Below are 26,556 nucleotides of genomic sequence, written 5' to 3'. Positions count from 1 at the left end.
ACTCGTTCCGAATAAAAGTGAACGCGTACGTGGTGCAATGCAATAATACACCCAATTTGTACTACCTACAGACAGACACCGTTTACTGCGGCTGTACTTCGGGAAAAGAGGGAATACTGTGCGACCATCTAGGCCTAATGTTCAGCAAGAACTTGACAAAGGTGCTCGTCGTACCTCTGTTGAACAAGCCGGAAATAGAACTTTTGATGAAGGTATCTGGACGTATGCAGGAGTATAATGATAAATGTGAATTATTGGGCGAGGACGAAAACCCTGGTATAATAATAAGCGTTTTGCGCAAAACAGCTCCGGGCACTTGCGGCACATCGGCGCGTACTACTGGAGCAGAACGCATGCTCTCCAAGGAGGTGAAGAAAAAATTCCTTACAATGAGCACCCGCTTCCAAAAACTGCACACAAGCTTCCTCATGAATCCGAACAGTACCAACTTGGTTCTTATAAAGGAACTGGCCAATAATTTTAAGAAAATGTATTCGTCCTTCATGACCCCACACAAGAAAACCGAAGAATTAAAGAAAAAGAACAAAAAATGAGCTACTATTGGTAATACCGGATAGATAATGATAATTGATGTTTTATTGTATTTTTTCCAGATGTATTTTCCAACTACGTAGATAATATAAAATAATGAAAAACTAAGTATATTCTTGTTATCGTATACATGTGACTGTAACTTATTTGTGTGATCGCTTCTCTTAAATTTTGTAACTATTTTTCTCACTAAGTGTTGTGAACCGTCCTCCAAAGGACATTAGTACGTAAGTCTTAAAAATATCGGTGTTAAATGTTGTATTATGAATTTTGAATGGAAATAAATATTATAATGTGGCATTCGTGTTTTATTTTATATCCTTATTTTATTCTTATTAAAACCCTATTGCTCTTAGGAATTGGATAATTTAAATTTAAAGATAAAGGTTAACGCAAATATAAAAAAATATCTTTCATGTAGCATATAAATTATGCAATTTCTTATCATATTACGTGCAAAGCGATTTGATGCAATTTGATTTTAATAATTTAACAAACAAATTTGCAATGCGATTTTTTATTTAATAATTTTAATATCATGATACCTGTAGATAATGAAATATAAATGTATGTATATAATAGGTAAGGTCTAATGAAATTAAATATGGGTTAAATAAAGAAATAATATGAGTTATTTATATTATGCTTTTCCAATATATGGTGAACTTTGTTGGAATAACCAACAACTATCAAGGCTTATACTTCTTATTTATTTTAAACTAGGTTTCCGCCCGCGGCTTCGCACGCGCAGTCAAAGAAAAACCCGCATAGTTCCCGTTCCCGTGGGATTTCCGGGATTGCGTCATTTTCCCGGGATAATACCAAATTTCATGAATATTAGTTAAGTAGTTTAGGCGTGATTGAGTAACAGACAGACAGACAGACAGACAGAGTTACTTTCGCATTTATAATATTAGTATGGATTTGTTTAATACTCAAGACATTATAAAAACGTTGTACTTTGACGTTAAACAGAGAAAGTAACTCAATCATCCAATCGAATTATAAACGGGGTCTCGAGGCTAATTCTGCCCCTGTACGACGATGTCTTAAAGCAGTATTATATCCAATGTGAAAAAAGGACAGCGCTATATAGGTCACCTAGCGCCATCATATTCCCACACTGGTAATAATACTGCTATAAGACGTCATAGTAACTCTCCGGAAAAGAAAGTTCACTTTGATAAGCTTATTGATTGTATAGGGATTGTAATTAAAATTTTATAGAAAATTGACTGAAACAGTGAAGGTTGTTTGGCATTAAACTTTATAGAGGTACTAGCGGTCCGCCCCGGCTTCGCCCGTGGTACATGTTTACGTTTTCTCTACATAAGAACCATCCTCGTACTTCAAGGAATATAATAAAAAAAGAATTATCGAAATCGGTTCAGCCGTTCTCGAGTTATGGAATTACAACGAAAAGTGGCATTGATTTTTATATATTAGATAAAAATAGATCTATTCTCTATATCGAATATACATAATATTATACTAAATATTAAGGTTTTTCTACAATAACTTATCAAGGACAATTGTAGAAATAATTTTAGATGAACAAAATTTTAAAGGAGCATATTATTTGACCTACATTTTAGTGATGCCAGGCGCATTCAGACATTTTATAAAACACATTCGCAAAGGGAAATCGACGAAATATATTTAACTTTCGCAATGCAATTATAACAATTCCAGTGGCGGTACGTTCATACAAGCCGAAAAGCCCGGCTTGCCTAAGGAATTCGCTACGAGACAGGAAAATACCCAAATTCACTTTTGAATATTCGCGCGCAACGAGCAATTCAAAATTTGCTCCGAAATTCAATGAAAACTCACCAACAAACAATGTCGAATTCGAGTCAAACTTTTTAATTGCATCCTTCTTGCTATCTAAATAAAGTCGTACTTTGTATAAACAGTGCGGTGTCCTTCTTGAGTGACATATAGTTCTCTCGCTTGCACTCGTGGGCTTTTACCGGGCTTTGCGCTTATCTCTTCTAACGTATGAAATTTCGTTGAAGTAGCTACATACCTATCTATAGAATTCTATAGCAATTTATATGGCCAACAAAGCCGGGCTTTAACAGTGTGAAGATAGTTACGATTGCGCGTCGCGCGAACGAACGTCGTGAATATTATTGTTAGTATGGTTTAGCGCGTGATTATACCGGTGTAATTTAGGTTAAGTTTTTCGAATTTTGTGATAAAATAAGTGTCGCGACACAGATTGTATTGTAAATTGTGATGGTTTGCTTTGTGCTCAGCGGGGAAAGGTAAAATCATTAAACTTTACTGTAAAACAACGATTAATTTCTTCATCAAAACCAACTCCCGATTTGTGCAGTAAGTAACATAAACCAAATTTTAATTGTAATGTTTACGAATTAATCGATTTCATGAATGAGAATTGGTTAGAAGAAGCCTTCTGATGAAACTTGCACATATTTTGGTATTTACGATTCTTGCTAGTTAGTTGTTCTTCCACGGAGCTTGCTTTCTCAGCGTTAAATCGAATTCATAGGTAGGTAGGTATAATACCTACGTATTTAAGAAATACACAAGGCCAAGAACGCCTTTCTGAATTAACAATGACTGTCATTGAGAAAGAGCTGTTAATTGAATTAAAACAATCACCTAAGTAGGTACCTACTTCTATTCTTATGTTATAAAATATTTCCTTCAGAAAGATCGGCGTTTTGAATTAGAATATACCTAAATGATCTGTACAATTTTATAATATAATGTCATACAGTTTTATATAATTTATAGATATAGATTTAAATATGATTGTAATGGTAAACGTTTGACTCAACTGTTTGCGGGCGCGCGTGAAGATTTAGAAGATTTGATTCGGTATGTTCACATTTTTTATAAGTTTTATATCGAACATAGGTACCTACTTAGTAACACAGTGTACCTATACCTAATTCAAGAAAAGGGTACCCAGCAAACACTTCGAAAAATTTGGGCTTGCCCAGTCCTTACACCCTAGGCACGCCACTGAACAATTCCTGTCTTAAATTCAATCCTTATTATTAAATTTACACTAATAATATAAAGCTGAAGAGTTTGTTTGTTTGAACGCGCTAATCTCAGGAACTACTGGTCCGATTTGAAAAATTCTTTCGGTGTTAGATAGCCCATTCATCGAGGAAGGCTATAGGCTATATATCATCACGCTAAGGCCAACAGAAGCGAAGTCGCGCGGGTGAAACCGCGGAGCGCAGCTAGTAACGTATAATTTTCTTCCTACGAATTTGACACATTTTACGGAGAAATTTATGTAACAAGAAAAGATTATAATATACACAAAATGTTACTTACCTTTACTATGACGAACGAACAGAAGTTATCTTAAATATGGCATTTTAATTCTTATTTTTATACGCACATAAATGCCCATTTCATAATTCGACTATTTCTTAATCAAATAGCAGATCGATTCGTCAACTTGGTAAAAAATATCTAATGTGCTAGCTCGTAGTTGTAAATTTTACTGTATTAGGCCCGTCAGTACTTACTTAGAAGGACAAAAAAATGAAAATCAGGCGTTGTTTAATCATTGCATGCATTTATTTGCATTGCATTGCATCATTTATTGCATCATTGCATTGCATCATAATCTTACCTTTACAATAGATCACAGGAAGTGGTTGTGAAGGGTTTTAGGTCGTCTATGTTTACTGCAACATCTGGAGTCCCACAGGGGTCCCACTTGGGTCCACTGCTATTTCTTACTTATATAAATGATATTTCTGACTGTATCAAACATTGCAACTATGCTCTTTTTGCTGACGACTTAAAAATCTATAAATCAATAAAAAATTTATCGGACGTAAATGCTATTCAGGATGATTTGGACAACATAGCAATCTGGTGTAAAGCTAACTATATGGTCATCAACTCTAAAAAATGTTCTTACATAAGATTTACGCGAAAAAAATCACTACTGCATTCTAAATATAATATCGAAAATGTTGCACTCAGTGAAAATTCTCAAATTGTAGATCTTGGCGTCACTTTAGACAGCGGACTTAGGTTAACATCCCACTTAGACAATATTATCAAAAATGCAGCACGGATGTTGGGCTTTATTAAAAGACATGACTCACATTTTAAGACATCAACTAAAATAGTTCTTTATAATTCTCTGGTTCGCAGTCACCTCGAGTTTGCTTGTGTGGTATGGAATCCCTACTATGCCGTACATTCGCAGCGTATTGAATCTATTCAGCGTTCCTTCACGAGACACTTGGCTTTTACCTCTCGAGGTATATCACATCGCTGCCCATATAGTGAACGCTTAGATTTTTTTAAAATGATTTCGTTACGCGACCGCCGCAAATTACACGATTTACTATTTCTCCATAAATGTGTAAACGGTGCTGTTGTCTGTGAGGACATCATTTCTAACATCGCTTTTCAGATACCGTATGGCTTTCCCAGAAAACCGGTAAAAAACCTTTTTTGTGTTCCAGCTTGTAAAACTAACCTAGGCAAACATGCTCCATTATCCAGAATGTGTGCTACTTATAACCAACAAATAATGCTCTTACCAGATCTTGACATATTTTTTGGATCTCTCGCACAGTATAAGCATAAAATTATTCACAGTTTTTCCAGCAGCGTATAAAATAATGTAGTATATTGATTATGTTTTTCTTTCATTTATGTTTAATTGTATAAGTGTTATTAATGCGAATGTTGTGTACACCTATAATTGATAAATACATCAGATACAATTAATTAGATAATGTCTTCTTATATATAATGTAATGTGTATTTATTGTTGTGTGTTCCATAAATTAAATAAATAAATAAATAAATAAATAAATTGCATGTGATGTTATTACAAAAAAATCAGACTTGTTACGTTTTTAATCACCGCTATTTCGTTATACAGAACAGTTATACTATAGCTGTTGGTATGACGTGTAACCCATGCCTTATTCTCCAAGCCATTGACAATTTTGTAGGATTTTTCATAACAAACTTACCTGCATACCTGCCTAGCTGCAAGACAAAACTGATTTTGGCGTAAAAATATGTCTGAAGTTTTCGTAAATTTTGTTTTATAATGTCTTTGACGTTCATGTGCGTGTATGCGTATGAGGTACGTCTGTATTGTGCGTATGCGTGTGCATGATAAAAATATGGCTGCCACAAACTTAACAGACCCAGTGACGGTGTCACTGATGTCGATTTCTTTTTATTTATGTACAACGTATGAAAAGTCTGTGAAAATGTGACATTTCAAAATGGCGGCACGTAGTTCCAGTTTTTGCCACCGGGTCCGTCAAGTTTGTGGCACTGTAATAATAATATTGACGGGTTTGTACATTTGTTTTTTTGTGAAGAGGATCGCGGAGACCCAACACCAATGCTTGTTGTAATGCAATGTTTGGTTCAAATGCACTATGTGTGTTTTTGTGCGATGAAGCACTGGACTGAATACGGAAGTGCGAGTGTCTGACTGATGGATTTGTAAGTAGCCTGGTGTAGTTGTGCAGAGAATCGCAGTGTTTATGGATCTGAAGTGTAGTGTGGTTGCGTGTCGTGGCGTGTGATGGCGTGTGATGACGTGTGATGGCGTGTGGTGACGTGTGGCGGCGTATGGCAGCGTGTGATAACGTGTAAATGTGTGAACCGGCCGTAAGATATTTATCTGTTGTGGATATTGATATAGATGTGGTGTAGTGTAGTGTAGAGCAGTGCAGTGTAGTGTAGTGTGGAATGGTGTAATGCACACTGCAGTTTGCTGTAGTATAGTGTAGTGTGGTACAGTGTTGTGTAGTGTAGTGTGGTGTAGTCTGTGACGTCACATAGCGTGACGTCACACGGCTTGGCACTCACTTGGCGGTGGACACGAAGTCGCTGAGCTCGCCGTCGTCCCGCTCGAGCTGCTCCAGCGTGCGCGCCTCGCCCGTGGACTGCAGCCCGATCACCACGCACTTGTAGTGTGGTGTAGTGTGGTGTAGTGTGGTGTAGTGTGGTGTAGTGTGGTGTAGTGTGGTGCAGCACTCACTTGGCGGTGGACACGAAGTCGCTGAGCTCGCCGTCGTCCCGCTCGAGCTGCTCCAGCGTGCGCGCCTCGCCCGTGGACTGCAGCCCGATCACCACGCACTTGTAGTGTGGTGTAGTGTGGTGTAGTGTGGTGTAGTGTGGTGCAGCACTCACTTGGCGGTGGACACGAAGTCGCTGAGCTCGCCGTCGTCCCGCTCGAGCTGCTCCAGCGTGCGCGCCTCGCCCGTGGACTGCAGCCCGATCACCACGCACTTGTAGTGTGGTGTAGTGTGGTGTAGTGTGGTGTAGTGTGGTGCAGCACTCACTTGACGGTGGACACGAAGTCGCTGAGCTCGCCGTCGTCCCGCTCGAGCTGCTCCAGCGTGCGCGCCTCGCCCGTGGACTGCAGCCCGATCACCACGCACTTGTAGTGTGGTGTAGTGTGGTGTAGTGTGGTGCAGCACTCACTTGGCGGTGGACACGAAGTCGCTGAGCTCGCCGTCGTCCCGCTCGAGCTGCTCCAGCGTGCGCGCCTCGCCCGTGGACTGCAGCCCGATCACCACGCACTTGCCGCACTTCACCGCCTCGCGGGCTGTTACCACTGCGTGGTTCACCTAAACAACAATAGACATGGCAATAGATAATGTTTATAGCAACATTGACTGGCCTATGAACAAATAGACTCACAAAAACTAAAATAGACATGGCAATAGAGAATATTTATAGCATCATTGACTAGAAAGACTCACAAAACTGCCACATGGCTAAACTAAAATAGACGAATGAATGAATAAATGAAAAATTCTTTATTGCACACAAAAATACAAGATTACAAAAAAGAATGATATAAGTTATAATATGTAAATAGACATGCGAATAGTGAATTTTATAGCATCATTGACTGGCCTATGAACAAATACACTCACGAACGTGCCACTTGGCTACACTAAAATAGACTTGGCAATAGTGAATTTTATAGCATCATTGACTGGCCTATGAACAAATACACTCACGAACGTGCCACTTGGCTACACTAAAATAGACTTGGCAATAATGAATTTTATAGCATCATTGACTGGCCTATGAACAAATACACTCACGGACGTGCCACTTGGCTACACTAAAATAGACTTGGCAATAGTGAATTTTATAGCATCATTGACTGGCCTATGAACAAATACACTCACGAACGTGCCACTTGGCTACACTAAAATAGACTTGGCAATAGTGAATTTTATAGCATCATTGACTGGCCTATGAACAAATACACTCACGAACGTGCCACTTCGCTACACTAAAATAGACTTGGCAATAGTGAATTTTATAGCATCATTGACTGGCCTATGAACAAATACACTCACGAACGTGCCACTTGGCTACACTAAAATAGACTTGGCAATAGTGAATTTTATAGCATCATTGACTGGCCTATGAACAAATACACTCACGAACGTGCCACTTGGCTACACTAAAATAGACTTGGCAATAGTGAATTTTATAGCATCATTGACTGGCCTATGAACAAATACACTCACGAACGTGCCACTTGGCTACAATAAAATAGACTTGGCAATAATGAATTTTATAGCATCATTGACTGGCCTATGAACAAATACACTCACGGACGTGCCACTTGGCTACACTAAAATAGACTTGGCAATAGTGAATTTTATAGCATCATTGACTGGCCTATGAACAAATACACTCACGAACGTGCCACTTGGCTACACTAAAATAGACTTGGCAATAGTGAATTTTATAGCATCATTGACTGGCCTATGAACAAATACACTCACGAACGTGCCACTTGGCTACACTAAAATAGACTTGGCAATAGTGAATTTTATAGCATCATTGACTGGCCTATGAACAAATACACTCACGAACGTGCCACTTGGCTACACTAAAATAGACTTGGCAATAATGAATTTTATAGCATCATTGACTGGCCTATGAACAAATACACTCACGGACGTGCCACTTGGCTACACTAAAATAGACTTGGCAATAGTGAATTTTATAGCATCATTGACTGGCCTATGAACAAATACACTCACGAACGTGCCACTTGGCTACACTAAAATAGACTTGGCAATAATGAATTTTATAGCATCATTGACTGGCCTATGAATAAATACACTCACGAACGTGCCACTTGGCTACACTAAAATAGACTTGGCAATAGTGAATTTTATAGCATCATTGACTGGCCTATGAACAAATACACTCACGAACGTGCCACTTGGCTACACTAAAATAGACTTGGCAATAGTGAATTTTATAGCATCATTGACTGGCCTATGAACAAATACACTCACGAACGTGCCACTTGGCTACACTAAAATAGACTTGGCAATAGTGAATTTTATAGCATCATTGACTGGCCTATGAACAAATACACTCAAGAACGTGCCACTTGGCTAAACTAAAATAGACATGACAATAGTGAATTTTATAACATCATTGACTGGCCTATGAACAAATAAACTCACGAAAGTACAACTTGGCTACGCTAAACTAGATATTTGCTAGACTTGGCGCACGACTTCACGTTCTATTTAATAGAATACATAAATAATTACACTTGTCTACCAATTAACAACATTTCAAGAACATTCAAAGAAAAAATACCGTTTTTTTTTAGTTCATTCATTTCTATTGTGACTAGACTAGAACTAGGCTAGTCACCAACCACCAAGTACCAACAAAATTCATCCTCACCTTGGAAGCGATACACAGGTACTTGAAGAACCTCTGGTGCGCGGACCAGAACTGCCCCCACATGGTCTTGCGCATGCGAGCTTCAGCGTCGATCAGCTCAGCAGCTTCCGTGAACCGCTGCATGGCTTCCACCCACTACAAACAACGAAAGTTCCAAATTAAACATAATTATAATTATTGTATTGTCACTAATCCATGATAATGTACAATTTTTTAATTAAATCTGTCGGTTTAAACGTTAAAACTTTAAACTTTAAAGTGAGTCAAAAGGAGTCGATTACATACAGGTGAAGCTTGAAAATATTTAAGTAAAGATTTCCTAATACTAATGAATGGTAAACGAAAATCCCGTTGGATGTTTAATAAAATCAACAGAAAAAGTTTTTATTACAGGGTCATGTTGTTGTCCGTCTGAGTTTGGTACGAAGCAACGTCTTATTGCACAGACACATAAAAAAGACGTGTGTCACTCGGGGACTGCCGCGGTTGCGCTATTGCATGCTATGCCTTCAAGCCACACCTCCGCCCGTCGGAGTGGGGAGCGTGAGGTTTTTTCGTTACGGAATTTCTCGATTCAGTCCCAGCGCTCAAGGCCCGCGATAGAAGCTATGCAATAGCTTAATAATTTAATTTTATATAAACTTGAACAAAAAAGAAAACAAAAAATACCCACCAGCGCAACAGCCTTATCGTATGTATCTCGGAACGCGTCGCTGAGCGGCACCTCCTCGATCTTGAAGCTAACGCCGTGGAACGACAGCTGGCGCGCTATGTACATGCCGCGGAGTTTCATGTCCATCGCCACTATTTCCATCGCTCCCACACCACTAGAGAAGAACATATTATTAACCAATGACCAATGATAAAGTATAACGATGTAGATAGGTTGAGTAACACTACATTCGAATTCAAATTAAAAAAACACGGTATACAGAGAATTATTCATTTTACCAGCATGTTCAACCGTTCGGTCTCTAAAAACGGTACACGTGAAAGTGAGATGGCGTGAAGAGAAAACAATTGTAAAATGTTAGCCACATTTTGCCGTGCCACACTTTTTTACTTATAGTACACCATATGCATAATTAGTATAATTGTATGGTACAATGAAACTATATAGTTTATTTAACGTCAAATTGGGGCAGAAATATAATATTACTGTTTATGGATATAATACGGAATGAAACTGGATAGTTTCTTCGTCAAATTGAGTATTTAAGATATGAAAAATTATATCTTAGATAAAAGAAAATGTGGTGGTTTTTAGTAAACTACTCTTGTATTTGAAATTTAAAATGCACGTGATTTTGAGGGCTTTCTATCGATCTAGTTCATATTAATTAAAAAAATACCTTCAGCAAAGCTTAATCATCCATTTACCAAATCATAAACATGGCTTTGAAACTCACCGTTTCTCCACAGCATTGATAAAATCCATGAACGTAGGGAACGGTGTCCCCTCTCCCCAGATCCCCAAGCGGACCATATACGCCATGTTCCTCGGTTCTGAAGCCCCGGTAGCTGAGGCGTATACAACACGAGCTTTAGGCAATTTGTTCTGTAACTCGAGGGCAGTGAGTCCAGTTTTCGTTGCTTTGCCCGAACCGACCGGGCAGAGGTTCTTCGCTTTGTGACACTCGTCGAACACGATCTGGCTTGCGAGTTATGGGAATCGTGCTATTGTTGAAATAAATGTCGAAATGGGTAAAAATTACGTCGTTCTTTGTAGTACTTTTCTGATGTTTATGATAGTCTCATGGTATCATCTCAAGTAGGAAATTTAAAATATTCTCCAAATAAGTGTGAAAAGTTTTGATAATTTACTTAATATCTAATATAGTTTATTTTTCACCCGTAGCTTCGCCCGCGTAGTCGTAGAAAAACCCGTATAGTTCCAGGGATAAAAACTACCCTATGTGTTAATCCAAGTTACCCTATCGAAAATCGGTTCAGCAGTTTTGGCATGATGGAGAAACAAACATACAAACTTTCGCATTTATAATATTAGTAGGACGTCATAATTTTTTACTCTCTTTGGACGTTTTAGCGTTCTTGACGGGTGCACATATACGCACGCATACACGCACGCAAACACAACCTTTATTCACTCTATTGCGCCCACGTATTTCAACTCCGTCTACCACAATATATATTTTTGCACACAAAAAAAGGATACAAGTCCGTCAAAGTCCTCGCCGCACCACTGCAGCAGTTGCTTCAGTCTTGTCCTATACTTTGTATTAGCGTGCGTTTCGCCGATCAGCGCCGAGTACGTGCAGAAGACCACGCCCTTTTTGACGTTGCCGTTTATGGCGGATGATATTTTCGCGTATTTGAACTGAAATTAATAAAGTTATTTTATTATTTGTTCTAAAAGTGTTGCCCACCAGCATGGTTATTGAAATGGAAATGAAATGAAAAATAGCTTAACTACTTTCAAAGCTCATAAAATCTCTCCGTTAAGACGTCAACGAAAGAAACAGAAACACCTCTACCGTAATATATATATATATGTTTTTTTTTTCGCTAATACTTTCAAATTATTTCACAAAATTGATAGCATACACAACAAAACATACACAATACACACCTTACTCAAAGAGTGCACTTCAATATACGACGCTCCAATATCCCTCAGATCCCGTTCCGCGTCATACTTCAGGTCGTTGGACACAGACACCCAGATGGCCCGTTTGCGTCCACGCAGAAAGTTCTCGAATATTATACCCGCTATTGTTCGGCCTTTGCCTACACCAGCGCCATCACCTACGAAATAATATATTTTTAAAATATATTTATGGAATTATTTACAAGTATTTTAACCAGCTTATTTTATGTTAAGAAAATGCGCAGATGTATGTTTTAATTATTTATATTTGATTATCAGAAAAAGTAGTTAACAATCACTAACTGACTGTTAATTACTTCTTTTTCTAATAACAATTATAGCTGACTGCGATTGAAATAACTCAGATTTTATTTATCAGATTATTAACAGATTTCAGATTTCCTTATCTACAATATTGTTACAAGTGCACAAAGCTTATAGCTGTTTAATTTATTTACAACACCCACCCCCTTTCTGCTTTCATACTTACCACAGCAAGTTTCTCTTGCTGACCCCATACTTATCAAAGAAGGTTCCACCCCCCACCCCCCTCCTCTATTATACTCACCAATCAAAAATCCAGCTCTTGTTCCATCAGGCAGCATATGTCCATGCGCCTGCGACGCATACACGACTGCTTCCAGTTGCAAAGCTGACAATAACCCTCCTCGCACAGTCTCATCGGGTAGTGCGATCTGATATGACACATCGACCGGTTCTACGGAGGATAGAGAGGCTGTTTCTACGACGGGGTCGGGGTGCTTGCGGCCGAGTTTCACTGCAAGTAGAGGGTTAGGTGAATATGGTTTTATAATAATTATAATTCATTTATTTAATGTAACATCATCATTGGTCCACTTGTTAGTAACAATATGGCTTATTGATGGCTTATTTACAAGTATTAGGATATATAAGATAGGCAATCTAGTCTGTTTTTTTTATGTTTATTTATGTTTAAAAATTAGTTATGTGGTCCTTCGAGTCGGATTTGAGCTAATATAATGGTCAACATGAAGTAATGTAACTAAATTAATCTTGTGATACTTGGTTGAACTTGTGAAACTTGATAGTTTTTAACTGCTACTTTTACTGCAGTTCCATTGTGGTCCTTCGAGACGGATGAAAATGTGACTCATGTACAATTTAATATTTTTAACAAGTGCATAATGCTTTTTGAACAAGAGCATCAGATTTTAAGTCCGATATTTTTCAAAATGAGAAGATTGTGTATTAAACTATTGTCACTTACATTTAGTGGGCATATAATCTGCGTATGTCTCAGCTACACCCATTTCCTCGTCATCCACTTCTTCTTCATCACCAGGTCCCTGCAATAATATTATTTGTCAGATATTATCATTTATTTATGTATCAAAACCAAATGCGCAAATACTTTAATGTCACAACATATGAATTATTCCTTGTAGGCTAATGTATAAGTACTTGGACTTTGGTCCTTCGAGCCAGAAAATATTACAATACTATTTGATAAACTAACTATAACACATATATCTGTGAGATGTATATTTGACGAATGAAATGGTTCCTACATTACTCTTTAATAGCTTTGAATTTAGGTACTTCCAAAACAATAAAATCTTCATATAAAATAGTAATATCCTACCTTTTCTTGCTGCCACATAGCCTTATTCTGCCACGCGGGTAATTGCGCAAACTGTCCGAGCATACCGGCTAACGGCCCGCCCATACCGGACGCTAGTATTTGATTCAGGTTCTGCAGCAGGTACGAGTTCATGCCTTGGATGCCCACCATTTCCACTGTTAATGGTGTGAGAGTTAATATTTTTATTAATAAGTACATATTTTATCAATATAAGAGGGTAAGGCTGTGTACATGGACGATGCACGCATGCGTTTATAAGGAAAGCTTAAAACTAAGGAAATAAAGCTGCTAATATTACAGGTTTTCTCTGAAGTGTACCCTTTGCCATATCTGCATATAACAAAGGGTACATTTAAAAATACAATAGTTTATGAGACGTCAAACAGGCTAAAAAAATTATGCATAATTATTAGTCGATATATAAAAACATTTGCTATAAATGTTGTGGACACATCAATAAAAATGTGAATATTGCAGAAAATAGGATATTTGTTAGAGAACTTAAAAAGGTCAGTACAAAAAGAAAAAAATACTGCTATTATTCGATATATATAATTTAAGCCTAACACAATGGAGTTTCATATTTAATATAATGTTTTTTTGACGATATAATTGTACAGTTTTTTACAAATAGTTATTAATATAAAAATAAAATATTTTACTTCATAGAACTTCACACAATATTTGCTATTTTTGTGAAATTTGTATTGCACACGCAACAGTGTAAGTACTATTGCGTGTACGCACGTATGCAGTATGCACGTACAAACGCATATAGTACACAGGCAGTTTGTTAAATAAAAAATCTCTTTGGATTCAGGTATATCTCTCAAGTCAATTAAATAAATGCAAAAGTAAGTTAGTTTCTCCACCTTTACTCATATTTATAAAATAGACATAAAATAAACCCTTTTAAGGGTCAGAAAGTGAATATAAAAAAAAATGTATACAATTTTATTCCTTTTTTTCCAAACAATACTTACATTAGCGACCTATTTGCACAATTATTTTAAAATTCTATCTTAAAATTAGTATCTACAACGATATCACATATATATCTATCTACACATAGGGTACAGGCTACTCACTCTGCGCGAGAAGCGAGGCGGTGTTGAGCGCGGAGGTGCCGGGCATCCCGGCCGCTAATAACATTATGTTTTAATACCATTCTCATATATTTTACAAGTATTTTAAAGTTGATTTTAATGATATTAAAAAACTAAACAATTATATTATTCTTCTACTTTTTACTATGTGTGGGTGTATTTTACGATCCAACTAAGAATAGGATCGATTCTGCGCCATATTGTGACAAGTTAAACTAAATTATACTTCACATAGTGATAATTGAAATTCCTATTATTAATTGGATCGTACATTTCATTAATATTATTTTTTTGTTAGTGATTAAGTAAAAAGTAGGCTTGCTGTATAATTTTTAAAATGATCCAGTTTCCTCTTAATGGATCACAACTACTTAAAATTTATTACAATTATCTTTAAATTTGCAATATATTCATGTTTTTTTCACAATCAAAAGATAGTTTTTCCTATTTTATGCAACTAATATAGATAATAGATATCCTACCTCCTCTGCCCAGACCAAGGCTGACTGGTTTTGTTAGCGAGCTGGCCGGTATCCTAATGGGTTTCACATTTGACGCGTGACCGAAAGCAACACCTAGCGGCGCTGTAATAAAGATAAATAATGATTGTATTTTATTGGAGAACCATCAAATCAAAAATTTTTATCCTTGTTATCTCTGTTAGCTACCACAATCGAGACTTTCGTACACGAAATTATTCGGTGTCTCATCAAAATAAAGCTACAAACGGAAAATCAGCTTGATAGTAGTCACTTGCAAAAATGGGCGATGTATCCTGAACTATATGGCAAAAAGATCTTTTAATTCATTTTTCTTCTATTCTCTTCTGTGCTGCACCAACTTCATAAGATTACATTTGTAAACATAATATTACCTGCAAAAGGATTAGTGGTAGGTTTAACAGTAGCGGGAGGCGGGGCTGGTTTCTTGTCTCCCAGACGCGCCGCTGCAGCCAACGTCTTTCCGCCGCCTAAAAATATTATTTTCCTCATATACAAATATTCAAATAACGCTATTAGTGCGCGTAATAATCAATTGACTAGATCTCATAACCAGTATTTATTTAAATTGGCAACTCCATATACTAACCATTAATCAATAAAAAAAAATCAATTTTTCTATTAATTTTTAATATTATCTATACAAATACTAGCGGTCCGCCCCGGCTTCGCCCGTGGTACATATTAACGTTTTCTCTACATAAGAACCATCCTCGTACTTCAAGGAATATAATAAAAAAAGAATTATCGAAATCGGTTCAGCCGTTCTCGAGTTATGGAATTACAACGAAAAGTGGCATTGATTTTTATATATTAGATTATAAAACGGAAGTTTGTTTGATTTAACACCATTATCATAGAAACTACTGGTCCGATTTGAAAAATTCTTGGTTTTAGATAGCCCCAATTATAGAGGAAAGAAGGCTATATAACATCACACTAAGACCAACAGGTGCATAACATTGCGGGTAAAATCGCGGGGCACAGCTAGTTCTAAATAAATAGTGAAAACCCCCTTTCAATAACACAGTAAAATTTAATTTCACATAACTGAAAGTCACCATATTTAGAAACTATTGAGGCATTAAATATTTTATCTATTTTTTATCATTGTTTTGATGTAAACACAGATTGTTAAGCCTTTTGTTTTCAGTGATAAAAGAGATGGCATAGTGCTGAATCTTATTATTTTATGCTCTTATATCGTTCTAGATAGGTCACCTGGTGGTTCAAAAGACCCATAATTTTTTCAACATGTGCCTGGAGTCTATAATCTATCCAATTTAAATGAGATGTTGGAAAAATGGATCTCGCTTTTGTACAATATATAATTATTACAAACAAAATTACAATATGCAGTAACATATAATTTTAATCTACTTTCATTGAAATAGATCTTGTCGAAAACCAGCGCCAGGCATATGCCTGGCACATGCTGAACTCGATCCTTTTTGGCGATACGGGGGCACTTTTATCTAACATTGTTTTATTTTTTGTTTTTGTATTGTTCATTCATTTCTTTTTTTGTAATTCTATTTTTAAGCTTTTACTGTATTGTGTCTCAATATTTTGCCAAATAAACATTTTTTCTTTCTTCTTTCTTTCAAATAGCTTATCTATTACATGTATAGATTTTTATACATAGTGACAAGTAGTTAATCATACCTGGCACTTCCAAATTGTCTGGATCCTCATCATCATCGAAATCGGAATCATCGTCTGAGGGTGGATTATCACCATTACGTTTTGACTGCAAAGTTGGAAAAACAATTTAACATAGTATTTTAAATTAAAATTAACTATAAAACTTACATAAATATATACTTTCATATAGATTTAATTGTTCTCATGCTATAAAAAAATATAATATTTGTTTTTTACAAGGGCTTTTCTTCATGCCTAGCAATTTTATAACAATGACAAAATTATAATGCATATTAATGAGTATAAAATAAATGGATATATAAGAATAATTATGAACCATAGAAAATATACTTAAAAATGTAATCAATAACTTGTATACTTTCTAAATGTAACATACCTACTTACTCTTATAAACGACTAACCAAGTCAAAAATCCCTACTAATATTATAAATGTGAAAGTTACTCTGTCCGTCGCTTAAATCTCTCAACTGATTTTGATGAAATTTGGCACAGACAATCTTTAGGCCCTGAGAAAGAACATAGGCTACCTTTTATCAGAACACGGGCGAAGCCGCGGGCAGAAGCTAGTTTGTTTATAAAAAAAGATAAAAAGTATAGTCATAAACATTTTTATAATTTCTTGTTCTTATAAGTAATTTCTATTATCATTTATTTCTAAAAACAATTATTCATTCTATTATTCTAATATTTTTTCCACATGGACATGTGATAGGACCATGTGGTAGTTAGAATTTGTTTGTTCATTCATGAAATACATAGGACAACATATTTTGTTTTAAATTGATAATAATGATTATATTTTTGCATAACAATGTTGCACCATCATAGGGTACTTTTTTACATTCTATCTGTTCATTTTATCATACTGATATCACTTCTTCTCTTACATTTAAATTAACATCAAAACAATGTAGTAGTATTTCAGTGTTCATAGCAATGTTTGAATGTGTAGCTTTGAAATTCTCATATTGATTTACTATCATTCATCATTGAATGTGTTATATTATGCTATGATTGAAACATATTATTCCAAGCCTTAAAAAACTATTCAAGACAAATGCGAACATTCATACAATATAGTAACAGTAAAAACATTTCCATGCGATATGTTTTTTATGATTCATAAAATCCTAACAACAAAAAAATATCTTGGCACACATGTAATTTCAACATTTCTGAATCTGGCATGAGAACAATTCTCGTGAACACTTATATAACTGATAACGAAGGTTTAAGACTCAATTTAACTACCATTTCAATCTACTACTTATCGAAAAATGAATTTTTAATCAAAACTATGAAATTGCACCTTAGTGCACATGTCTCAAGAAACAATGTTAAAAATATTTGCATTCGTAGATTTTTATGCAATTCTCGAATAGCATTTTAATCTTTCTTCGTCGAATAGTAAAACCGAATGTGCTAAATCAAAGAAAACATCGCTTCAGTGAGTCTATACCGCATTGCACTATTGTACTTTGCACAAGTCTTGAGTGCAGTTATTAGGATGTATTCTAATGCTAGACCTAGAACCTTCCAAGAAAATCAATACAGCCACACCCAACTTGCATAATTAATGCGTCACGTACTTAGATTCACTAAAATTTAAGAGGAATCACTTGAAATTTCAACACATGAGAAACATCCATTACCTCATGACACATTTTTTTGGTTATAAACCTTAAAAACAAGGAAAAAATTAATAAAAAAATGCTACTTTTGAATTCTTCACGAGGTTGTTAAATATTCAAACTATATTTTTATCTTTAAATCACTTTCAAAACACCAAAATTATACAAAAGTCATGTTTATGGACAAAGTAAGTTTCGTAAAAAAGTATCAAAACAAAAAACTATCATTACCATTTTTATTTTGGATTTAATTGGATGTAGCTCGTCTAATAAGATTTTTTTCTGATAACAGATCGTAAACAAAATATAAACTTTTTTATTAAATCACTCGCGCGAAATAAACACGTAAAAATTCGTCAATTCACACGTTTTAAAATCCAGACGACCTGACGGCGGTCAAAGCTTCCGCCATATTAAAAATTTGTCAAAGATAAAAGAATTTTGTACAGTTGGACGTTCGGATACAGCGAAGATTGCAGTGTCATCATTGAAAAACTTTCAATCATTATAATTTTCTAATATTCACGAAAATATTTGAAAACATTCAATATTTATTAAAAAGCAATTTTTTTTGGAAATAGAAACTATGTTAACTTTTATTCTTAAATGTAACAGAAACGCTTACTACTTGCCCCTTTACGTATCCGAACGTAAAATCGATATACATTTTTCTTAATCGATAAACAGATTTTTTAGAAATTAATTAGTCATCGCAATAATTTCTAATTAATATAAATGCGAAATATATATCTTACATCACATAATATATTTTAAATTCGTGATTAGCTTAAACTTACTAATGCATTGAGCTAATAGTAGATCAATGTACAAATGTGTGTTCTGGACTAAAATATGTCCTGGTTTGCATTAACTAAATTCCAATTTAAGACCGAACGATCTATTTACTATTGAACTTTTCCAAGATAGTATTTAATGTAATATTTAATAAAATATAAATAAAAATAAAAAATATAATTTTAATTGTCTATGGTCTCAACAAAACTTTTTAAAAGTCGATCAAGACTCGATTGATTCGATTTTTATTGTTTTTCGTTACCTATCGTTTCCGGCGGCCATATTGATTTAAAAGTCAAGCATCGAAATTTCTTCTTACCACAGATATTTGATTTAAATTTAGATTTAATTAATTCTACAAAGAATTAGGATTGTGAAAATCAAATATTCATAATGGATTCCCTCGTTGGTTATGAAAGTGATGACGATAATGAATCTGAACGATACGGACAACAGCCATTGGTAAGTGTCCTTGGGTAATGTCCATTTTGATTTTAATTTTTAATATCAATAAATGGGAAAAATTAGCACATAGGTACTGTACCTACATACTGTTTCTTCTAAAAATAACAATATGTCTATTTTTATATTTCATCTCACTGTTGAAGTTTAACAGTAGTAACTAATCATTAGTGCTTGCCTTGGATTTTTTCACAATTGGGATCATTTTTAACATGTAAATACCTATCATACAAGTAAAAATGTGTAGGCCTATGATACATAGAATATATGATGAAAATTATTAAATTTATTGACTGTTCCTAACAGTCACGAGCCTACTTCTGCTAATCTTAATTATGTACAATTAAAAATAAATCCCTTACATATTATGTTACATTTGAAAGAATTTGATATTAATTTATTTCTCTGCTTGACAATAGACTGATATTATAGGTGGTGGCGAGTGGGAGCCGCAAGAAAGAAGATGACACAAACTATGACCAGGTCAACATGGACTTGAGCGAGGTTGGTATCAAATTTTTTAATCTTACTCTAACTTAGTCTAGGTAAAACATTATAAATTATTCACATTATATATTGCTAGTGTCATCAAAAATTAGTACTATTAAAAAAAACAATTTATAGAATCATACTAAAACTTTTCCTTCAAATTATTTGGTAAACAAAATAAAGTAATTGTATTGGTCAAAAATAATTTTTAAACAAAAAGCATCTTTTATCTACACATAGATAGAGTATTCTTACTGTTTCCTCAAAGCATTATACATAAAATTAAAAATACACAATCATGGTAGTTTTTCCAAACTCATTGTTAGTATGTCATCTATAGAAATCTTGTCAGCGATGATATTAACACTTTTATTATTTTATATGTTACCCATTTGTAAATTGACCAAAAAAGTCAAAAACGATCTGCGTGGCCTCAAGATGACTCCCAGTTTGGCTTTCCCCTTACAACTGTAACATGTAAGTACATAGATATAAGAGATAAGCCCATCTTTGCATTTACTTTTAACAGTGGTGAAAGGTAATATACACTGAATATTGTCTAATGTATATTAAATGATGTTATTGAAAATATTGTAAGGTTTTTGTGAACAAAATAGTACTTAAATTCAGATAATTTGCAATATTGGGTAATTTTACGAAATTATGATTCATACAACATCAGTGGAACGGTAGATGATAATCATATAATCATATAAAGATTAAAATTTAAATGTATAGGGTTGAAGAAAAAAGTAAAAAACAGCCAGTTAAAGAAAGAAAGAAACATTTAAAATACAAAATTTGGTATTTTCAATGACATCATAATTCAACATCGTAAGTTTTAGTAGTTGGTTGAGGTAACTGTATTATAAATATGGTTCATTTTGCAAATATCTATTAAATCCAAACATCTAAGCAATGCTTAAGAAGCTGATACAATACATATAATAATTGACGAGTGAATGTTTGTCGCAGGAATCTCAAGGCGGCGAGTCCGAGCCGGAGCTGCCGCAGGCGGAGTCCCACAGTTCGCGACACACGTCTAAGGAGGATCGGCGAAGTTCTAGTATGTAATTTTTTGTTATTTATTAATTTATTACTTGTTTGTCGCTATAGGGCCATTAAATGTTATGATTTTTGTGTCTGGGAATACTAAGGAAGCTAGAGAGTGATTAACATGTATGGAACCCACTTTTGTGATGCCCAATTAAAAAAGAAACTTTGTGATATTGTATACTATATTTAACTTCAAATTTCATATGAATTGGGTCTGATATATTTGTGTGAAATAGTATTAAACATCCATCCACCACAAACACATTAATAAAGTACGTATTAATAAGTTTGTATGGCACTAGATGATAGCCGTGAACACGAGCGCGCCCGTGACAGCGGCAAAGATCGCGACCGTGATCGTGATCGTGACCGCCAACGTGATCGCGACCGTGACCGTGATGATAAGCGGGACAAACGGCGTGAATCACCGCGCAGGGACAGGGACCGTCGATCACCACGGAGGGATGAAAGACACAGGTATGTAGATGTGTGTTTTAAGGGATATTAAACTTGTTGTGTTGAAATTCAATCAGTTTTGTAGTCCTTGTTAGATAGATGAACAAATATTCATGTCAAAACAATAAATTTCGCTTCACTTGTTTTTGAATTGTAAATGTAAAGTAAATAATTCTTGAATCCACCTCAACCAAAATCGGTACAGCCTTTTAAAAGTAGTTCAGTGACAAACATATAAACAAGGTATAAATGAGTAAATTGGTGAGTATGTCAATTAATAATTATTATAATTTTATTCAAAAACTTTAGTTCACAAATATTCAATGTTCTTTAAAAATTTACACTATCTGAATTTTGCAGGCTTTATTCTAACATAGCGTTTATAATTCCAAAATATATAATAGTGTTGCAGATATGACTGTCTAATTGGATATTAATCTGTATATTGTAATAATTTACAGGCCAGAACGTAGCGATCGTCACCGCGAGCCGCCGCGTCGAGGCCTGCTCGGAGACAGGCCTGATGATAGACGACCCTCCACTGATAGTAAGGTACACTAAACTTGATTTATTAACTTTTAAATAAACTTCTATCATTTTATATTGTCGTAATCAATGGATATCATTTACCACAATAACTTAAATTGGGTTACTTTCAATATAATTTGAGATTTATTAAAGAAAAATCATTTCAATATGCTCTTATTAGATGATAACATGTTATGATTTAATAATTCTCAAATTAAAATTTTAAACAATTTCAGATGCCTGCGCTAATGGATTTGAAGCCGTTTGGTGGAGAGGTCCCACCATTGCCACTGAAGTCACAAGATGCAAGAGACGCTGTGTCGCCCAGGTATATTATTTTATTACAAGCTGTGCCCTGCAGTTTCATCCGCAGTGCTCCGCTCCTGTTGGTCTTAGCGTGATGATACATAGCCTTCCTCGATAAGTGGGCTATCACTGAAAGAATTTTTCAAATCGGACCAGTAGTTTCTTTGATTAGCGCGTTTAAACAAACTCTTCAGCTTTATAATATTAGTATCTTAGTATATATCAGTTACTGCTCGAATTAAAATGTAACAAATTTTTATTTTTATACTTTTTGACAAAGGCTATACGCTTAGAGCAATAAGAGCGGAGCAATGCGTGTAAAACTGCGGATATCGGCTTGTTGATCATAATAAACAATAGACATTCATTAATAAAAAAATAACTTTATTCAATAAAATCAAGAAACATAATTATTTTATTGAATAAAATTATTTTTATATTTTAAGGCGACTACACCACCGAAACTAGCGCCCCCCCAACATTTTATTTTTTTACTCCTAAACCAGATCAAATTTAAAAAATCTAGCTCGGTACTTTGCTAGTATATTACTTGTAGTATTTTTGGTATTACTTTTCATTATTTTGCATTCGGTAAATTAGGAGAACTTTTGATTACCGCCAAAAGTGGCCACTTTTGGCGGTAATCAAAAGTTCTCTAGAATAATGAACAGTTAGAATAGTGAAAAGTAATACCAAAAATACTACAAGTAATATACTAGCAAAGTACCGAGCTAGATTTTTTAAATTTGATCTGGTTAAGGAGTAAAAAAATAAAATGTTCGGTGCCGCTAGTTTCGGTGGTGTAGGCCTCTTAATATCATAACTTATGTATATTATTTCCAGATTTGTAGACCGGGACCGTCGCGACCGTGACCGAGACCGCGACCGCGACCAAGACCGTGGCCGTGACAATGACCGTGATCGTGGCCGTGACATTGACCGTGATCGTGGTCGTGATAATGACCGCGATCGTGAGAGAGATCGCGACAACCGACCCAACAGGCGGTCTGAAGATAGGAGGTTTGTTATGCTATGCAATATAAATTATTTAACATTTTAAATTACTTGTAGAAATCTGTTGTTCTAGTCTGTGATTGTTACAAAATATCTTATTCACTCATCTAATAGAAACTTGTTTTTGCAAAAGATCTAATTAAACCAAAGATGTTAATTGAAGCTTATTTATTTATTTATTTATACAAAACAGTATAGGAAATGTGGTACAAATTAATGAAGTACAAAAATTTTGCACAATAGGCGGCCTTATTGCTACACAGCAATCTCTGCCAGGCAACCTTGCCAGCTTATTATCGTAGTCAAAGTTTTTATGGGTTCTTTTTATCTTAACAGATCATCTGGTCGCGAGCGAGGCAATGAAAGATCCAGATCTCGTGGTCACGCCTATCCACCACCACACACAATGTGAGTTACTTATATTTACTTATAAATATGAATGAAAAGATTTTATCTGCTCATAAACTACTTGATCGATTTTAAAAATTCATTTGCTATTAGAGAACTGCTACTTATGGAGTAAAATAAGCTTTTCATCTATGTTTTTCATGAGACAATGCGAGCGAAGCCGTACGTAATCGGCTAGTCTATTAGAATAGTATATTATTGTTTGATAATTTTGTATGCATGTAGATTAATTTATGTGATTGGGAATTGTGAGGAGAAATAAATAAATGATTTGATTTGATGATTAGAATATCATGTACAGTAATTGTTGAACAAATAACTTTTAATAGCCGAGATATATCTACTTGTATGGACATATTGATACTAGTAACAACTTATGATAAATGTTTTTATCTGTAGGACAAATGAGAGAGAAAAGAGATCGCCCACATCTGGAGAGTACAGACCGTCCTCATACAAGGTTAACAAGAAATTGGAAGTTATGGAAAAGATGGGTGAGCATAATATCTTTTTCATGATATGACTTTGTAGACCTTCAATATATGTCCTATATATTTAATATTTGTGTTAAAAAAGTGCATTTCAATGATTTTTTTTTTTTATTTGAATATCTAGTAAAATATAGTTTTGTGAGATCTAAACTTTTCTCATTTTTTTTTGTACTAAAGAAAGAACGACAATGCAGCTTGAACAAAAACTGATCTATACCTAATATAAATCATTAAATGTTATATTCAGTTTTTCGATATTTCATGAAATTATTCACCTTTACCAACACGAAATTTCAAATTTAACAAATTCCCATTTATAAATAAAATTACTCCAATAAATATATAATTTTACAGGTCTCCAAATAAAAACTCCAGACGGGTCTATGGCCACTGCGCAACAGTTACGAGCGGCGGCCGGCGAGAATCCGTCCGGCTTGCCAAATTATTGTTCAGGCTCGCTACATGCTTCTAAGATACTTGATCAGGTATGTACCTACAATTTTTAATTATTATTTTTAGTTGTATAGCATAAAAATGGGCTAAATTTTATTTTAAAACGTTAAGTTGAGAGGTGTCAAATTTTTTGTGGTTAGGCTATTGTTCTATTGCTATACCGTCACCACTTGGAGTAAGGCGACGATCTTTGAATCTTGCACAAAGAAGTTTCACTTCTGACTCGTGTACTCGACACACGCTCTTTTTTTGAAAACTATTTCTAACTAGCTTTCCACCCGCGGCATCGACCGCGCAGTCAAAGAAAAACTTTTCGGGAAAGATTTTCGGGATAAAACCTATCCTATGTTCTTTCTTGGGTATCAAAATATCTCTAAACCAAATTTCATGCAAATTGGTTCAGTAGTTAAGGCGTGATTGAGTAACTGTCTGTTACTCAATCACGCCTTAACAGACAGAGTTACTTTCGCATTTATAATATTATTTCTAATTTCTAAATATTTCTAATAAGACGAATTTAATTCTGACCAGGTGCAAAAACGCAAACTCCTGTGGGCGAACAAGGGTAAGCCGGCGGAGGAGGAGGCGGCCAAGTGGAGCGGCGCGCGGTTCGCGCAAGATAATGATGGCCGACAGGTGTCCAAGTTCATGCGGCTGATGGGCATACGGGACCCTGGTTAGTTGTTCATTTATACTTTGTATTGTTACTTCTTGATGGAACTGCATTTTATAGTAATAGAAAAACACAATTCATTTTTCGAAACAGGTCGTAGTTTATTGTAATAAAAATATAAATAAAGTGGAACTAGTGAATTGTGTGCTTCTATTACTATAGTTGTATCTTATCGAACAAACTTGTTGCCATTTATGCTGTTAAGGTGGACATAGAACAAGCTAATAAAATTATAAAATTACAAAGCAAGTAGTTAGGTCAGAAATGTTTAGATGCATAACAAAAGATTTTTTTAATTTGTCAATATTGCTGTGATTTTTAAGTTTATAATCTTGCGTAAAACCTACTAATTTTAGATTTAAACTACTACACATTGTTCAAAAAGTATCTTATAATATAAGATAAGCTTAGTACAATTTCTATTTTGATTTAGAAACATCAATATTGCATTAAAACTTTACACGTACATAGCATAACAACTAACACTTGTACTTATCCATAGATGCGGTAAAAAGCCCTGCGGCAGAAGGTGCAGATCCGAACCAGAAGCAAGAGGAATTGTTCAAAGCGATGCAAGCGCAGTACGAAGTGGCGAGAGCCGCTACGCACACCATGCGTGGTGTAGGCCTAGGTTTTCAGCGGGGACAGTTCTGAAGACATTAAAGTGCGGTGTGAGCCTTGGTTTCCAAAAGGGGACAGTTTTGAAGACATTAAAGTGTGTTGTGTGGGGCTCGCTTTCAGGAAAAAGCGGTACCTATTGTATAATATCTATTGTATATTATAAAATCCGGCCTTTGTCTGGTAATGAAGTTTTAAGAATATGACTAGTACAGTTAGAATCAAGTATTTTCCTATTTTGAAATAAATTTAGTCAATTGCACTTTCATTTTTATTAAGATAGGCATTTGCGTTGAAATAATTTAATATACTATGGACTGTGCAGTGTTTAATCGGTGGTAAATGTTAAAAATACTTATGTAATGACGATTCGAAAGTGCTACTAAATAGTAGTCTAAT

At 35.1% G+C, this 26,556-nt stretch overlaps 2 protein-coding genes across 3 annotated transcripts in view; one reads left to right on the top strand and one right to left on the bottom strand.

Moving 5' to 3' along the window:
• The window catches only part of LOC123700023 (protein strawberry notch), a 42,630-nt gene extending 23,825 nt beyond the window's left edge, over positions 1-18,805 (bottom strand). The window contains exons 1-14 of the mRNA XM_045647114.1: positions 18,640-18,805; positions 16,777-16,861; positions 15,486-15,581; positions 15,094-15,195; positions 14,594-14,647; positions 13,506-13,660; positions 13,131-13,209; positions 12,450-12,659; positions 11,864-12,039; positions 11,450-11,611; positions 10,683-10,924; positions 9,947-10,100; positions 9,274-9,408; positions 7,021-7,166 (exon numbers count right to left, since the gene is read on the bottom strand). Coding sequence (XP_045503070.1) covers positions 7,021-7,166; positions 9,274-9,408; positions 9,947-10,100; positions 10,683-10,924; positions 11,450-11,611; positions 11,864-12,039; positions 12,450-12,659; positions 13,131-13,209; positions 13,506-13,660; positions 14,594-14,647; positions 15,094-15,195; positions 15,486-15,581; positions 16,777-16,861; positions 18,640-18,642 — 1,799 coding nt within the window. The 5' untranslated portion in view covers positions 18,643-18,805. The remainder of the gene's footprint in view (positions 1-7,020; positions 7,167-9,273; positions 9,409-9,946; positions 10,101-10,682; positions 10,925-11,449; positions 11,612-11,863; positions 12,040-12,449; positions 12,660-13,130; positions 13,210-13,505; positions 13,661-14,593; positions 14,648-15,093; positions 15,196-15,485; positions 15,582-16,776; positions 16,862-18,639) is intronic.
• A 663-nt stretch (positions 18,806-19,468) lies between these two features.
• LOC123700320 (arginine/serine-rich coiled-coil protein 2) lies at positions 19,469-26,482 on the top strand. Of its 2 annotated transcripts, none has more exons than XM_045647501.1 (12): positions 19,469-19,665; positions 20,098-20,169; positions 21,130-21,220; positions 21,513-21,687; positions 22,128-22,218; positions 22,431-22,522; positions 23,344-23,520; positions 23,851-23,922; positions 24,322-24,416; positions 24,768-24,898; positions 25,398-25,542; positions 26,042-26,482. In XM_045647501.1, exons 1-12 carry the CDS (start codon positions 19,597-19,599, stop codon positions 26,191-26,193), a joined length of 1,362 nt encoding a protein of 453 aa, XP_045503457.1. In that variant the 5' UTR covers positions 19,469-19,596; the 3' UTR covers positions 26,194-26,482. The 2 variants fall into 2 exon arrangements, with proteins under 2 accessions (XP_045503457.1, XP_045503458.1); XM_045647502.1 differs by having other exon boundaries at positions 19,535-19,665; positions 20,085-20,169.
• Positions 26,483-26,556: the final 74 nt, after the last annotated feature.

This window comes from Colias croceus, chromosome 19 (assembly GCF_905220415.1).
Source record: "Colias croceus chromosome 19, ilColCroc2.1".
NCBI classification, from domain to species: Eukaryota; Metazoa; Arthropoda; class Insecta; order Lepidoptera; family Pieridae; genus Colias; species Colias croceus.
The sequence above is the reverse complement of the archived record's forward strand: the minus strand, read 5'-3'. Positions and strand labels throughout refer to the sequence as shown.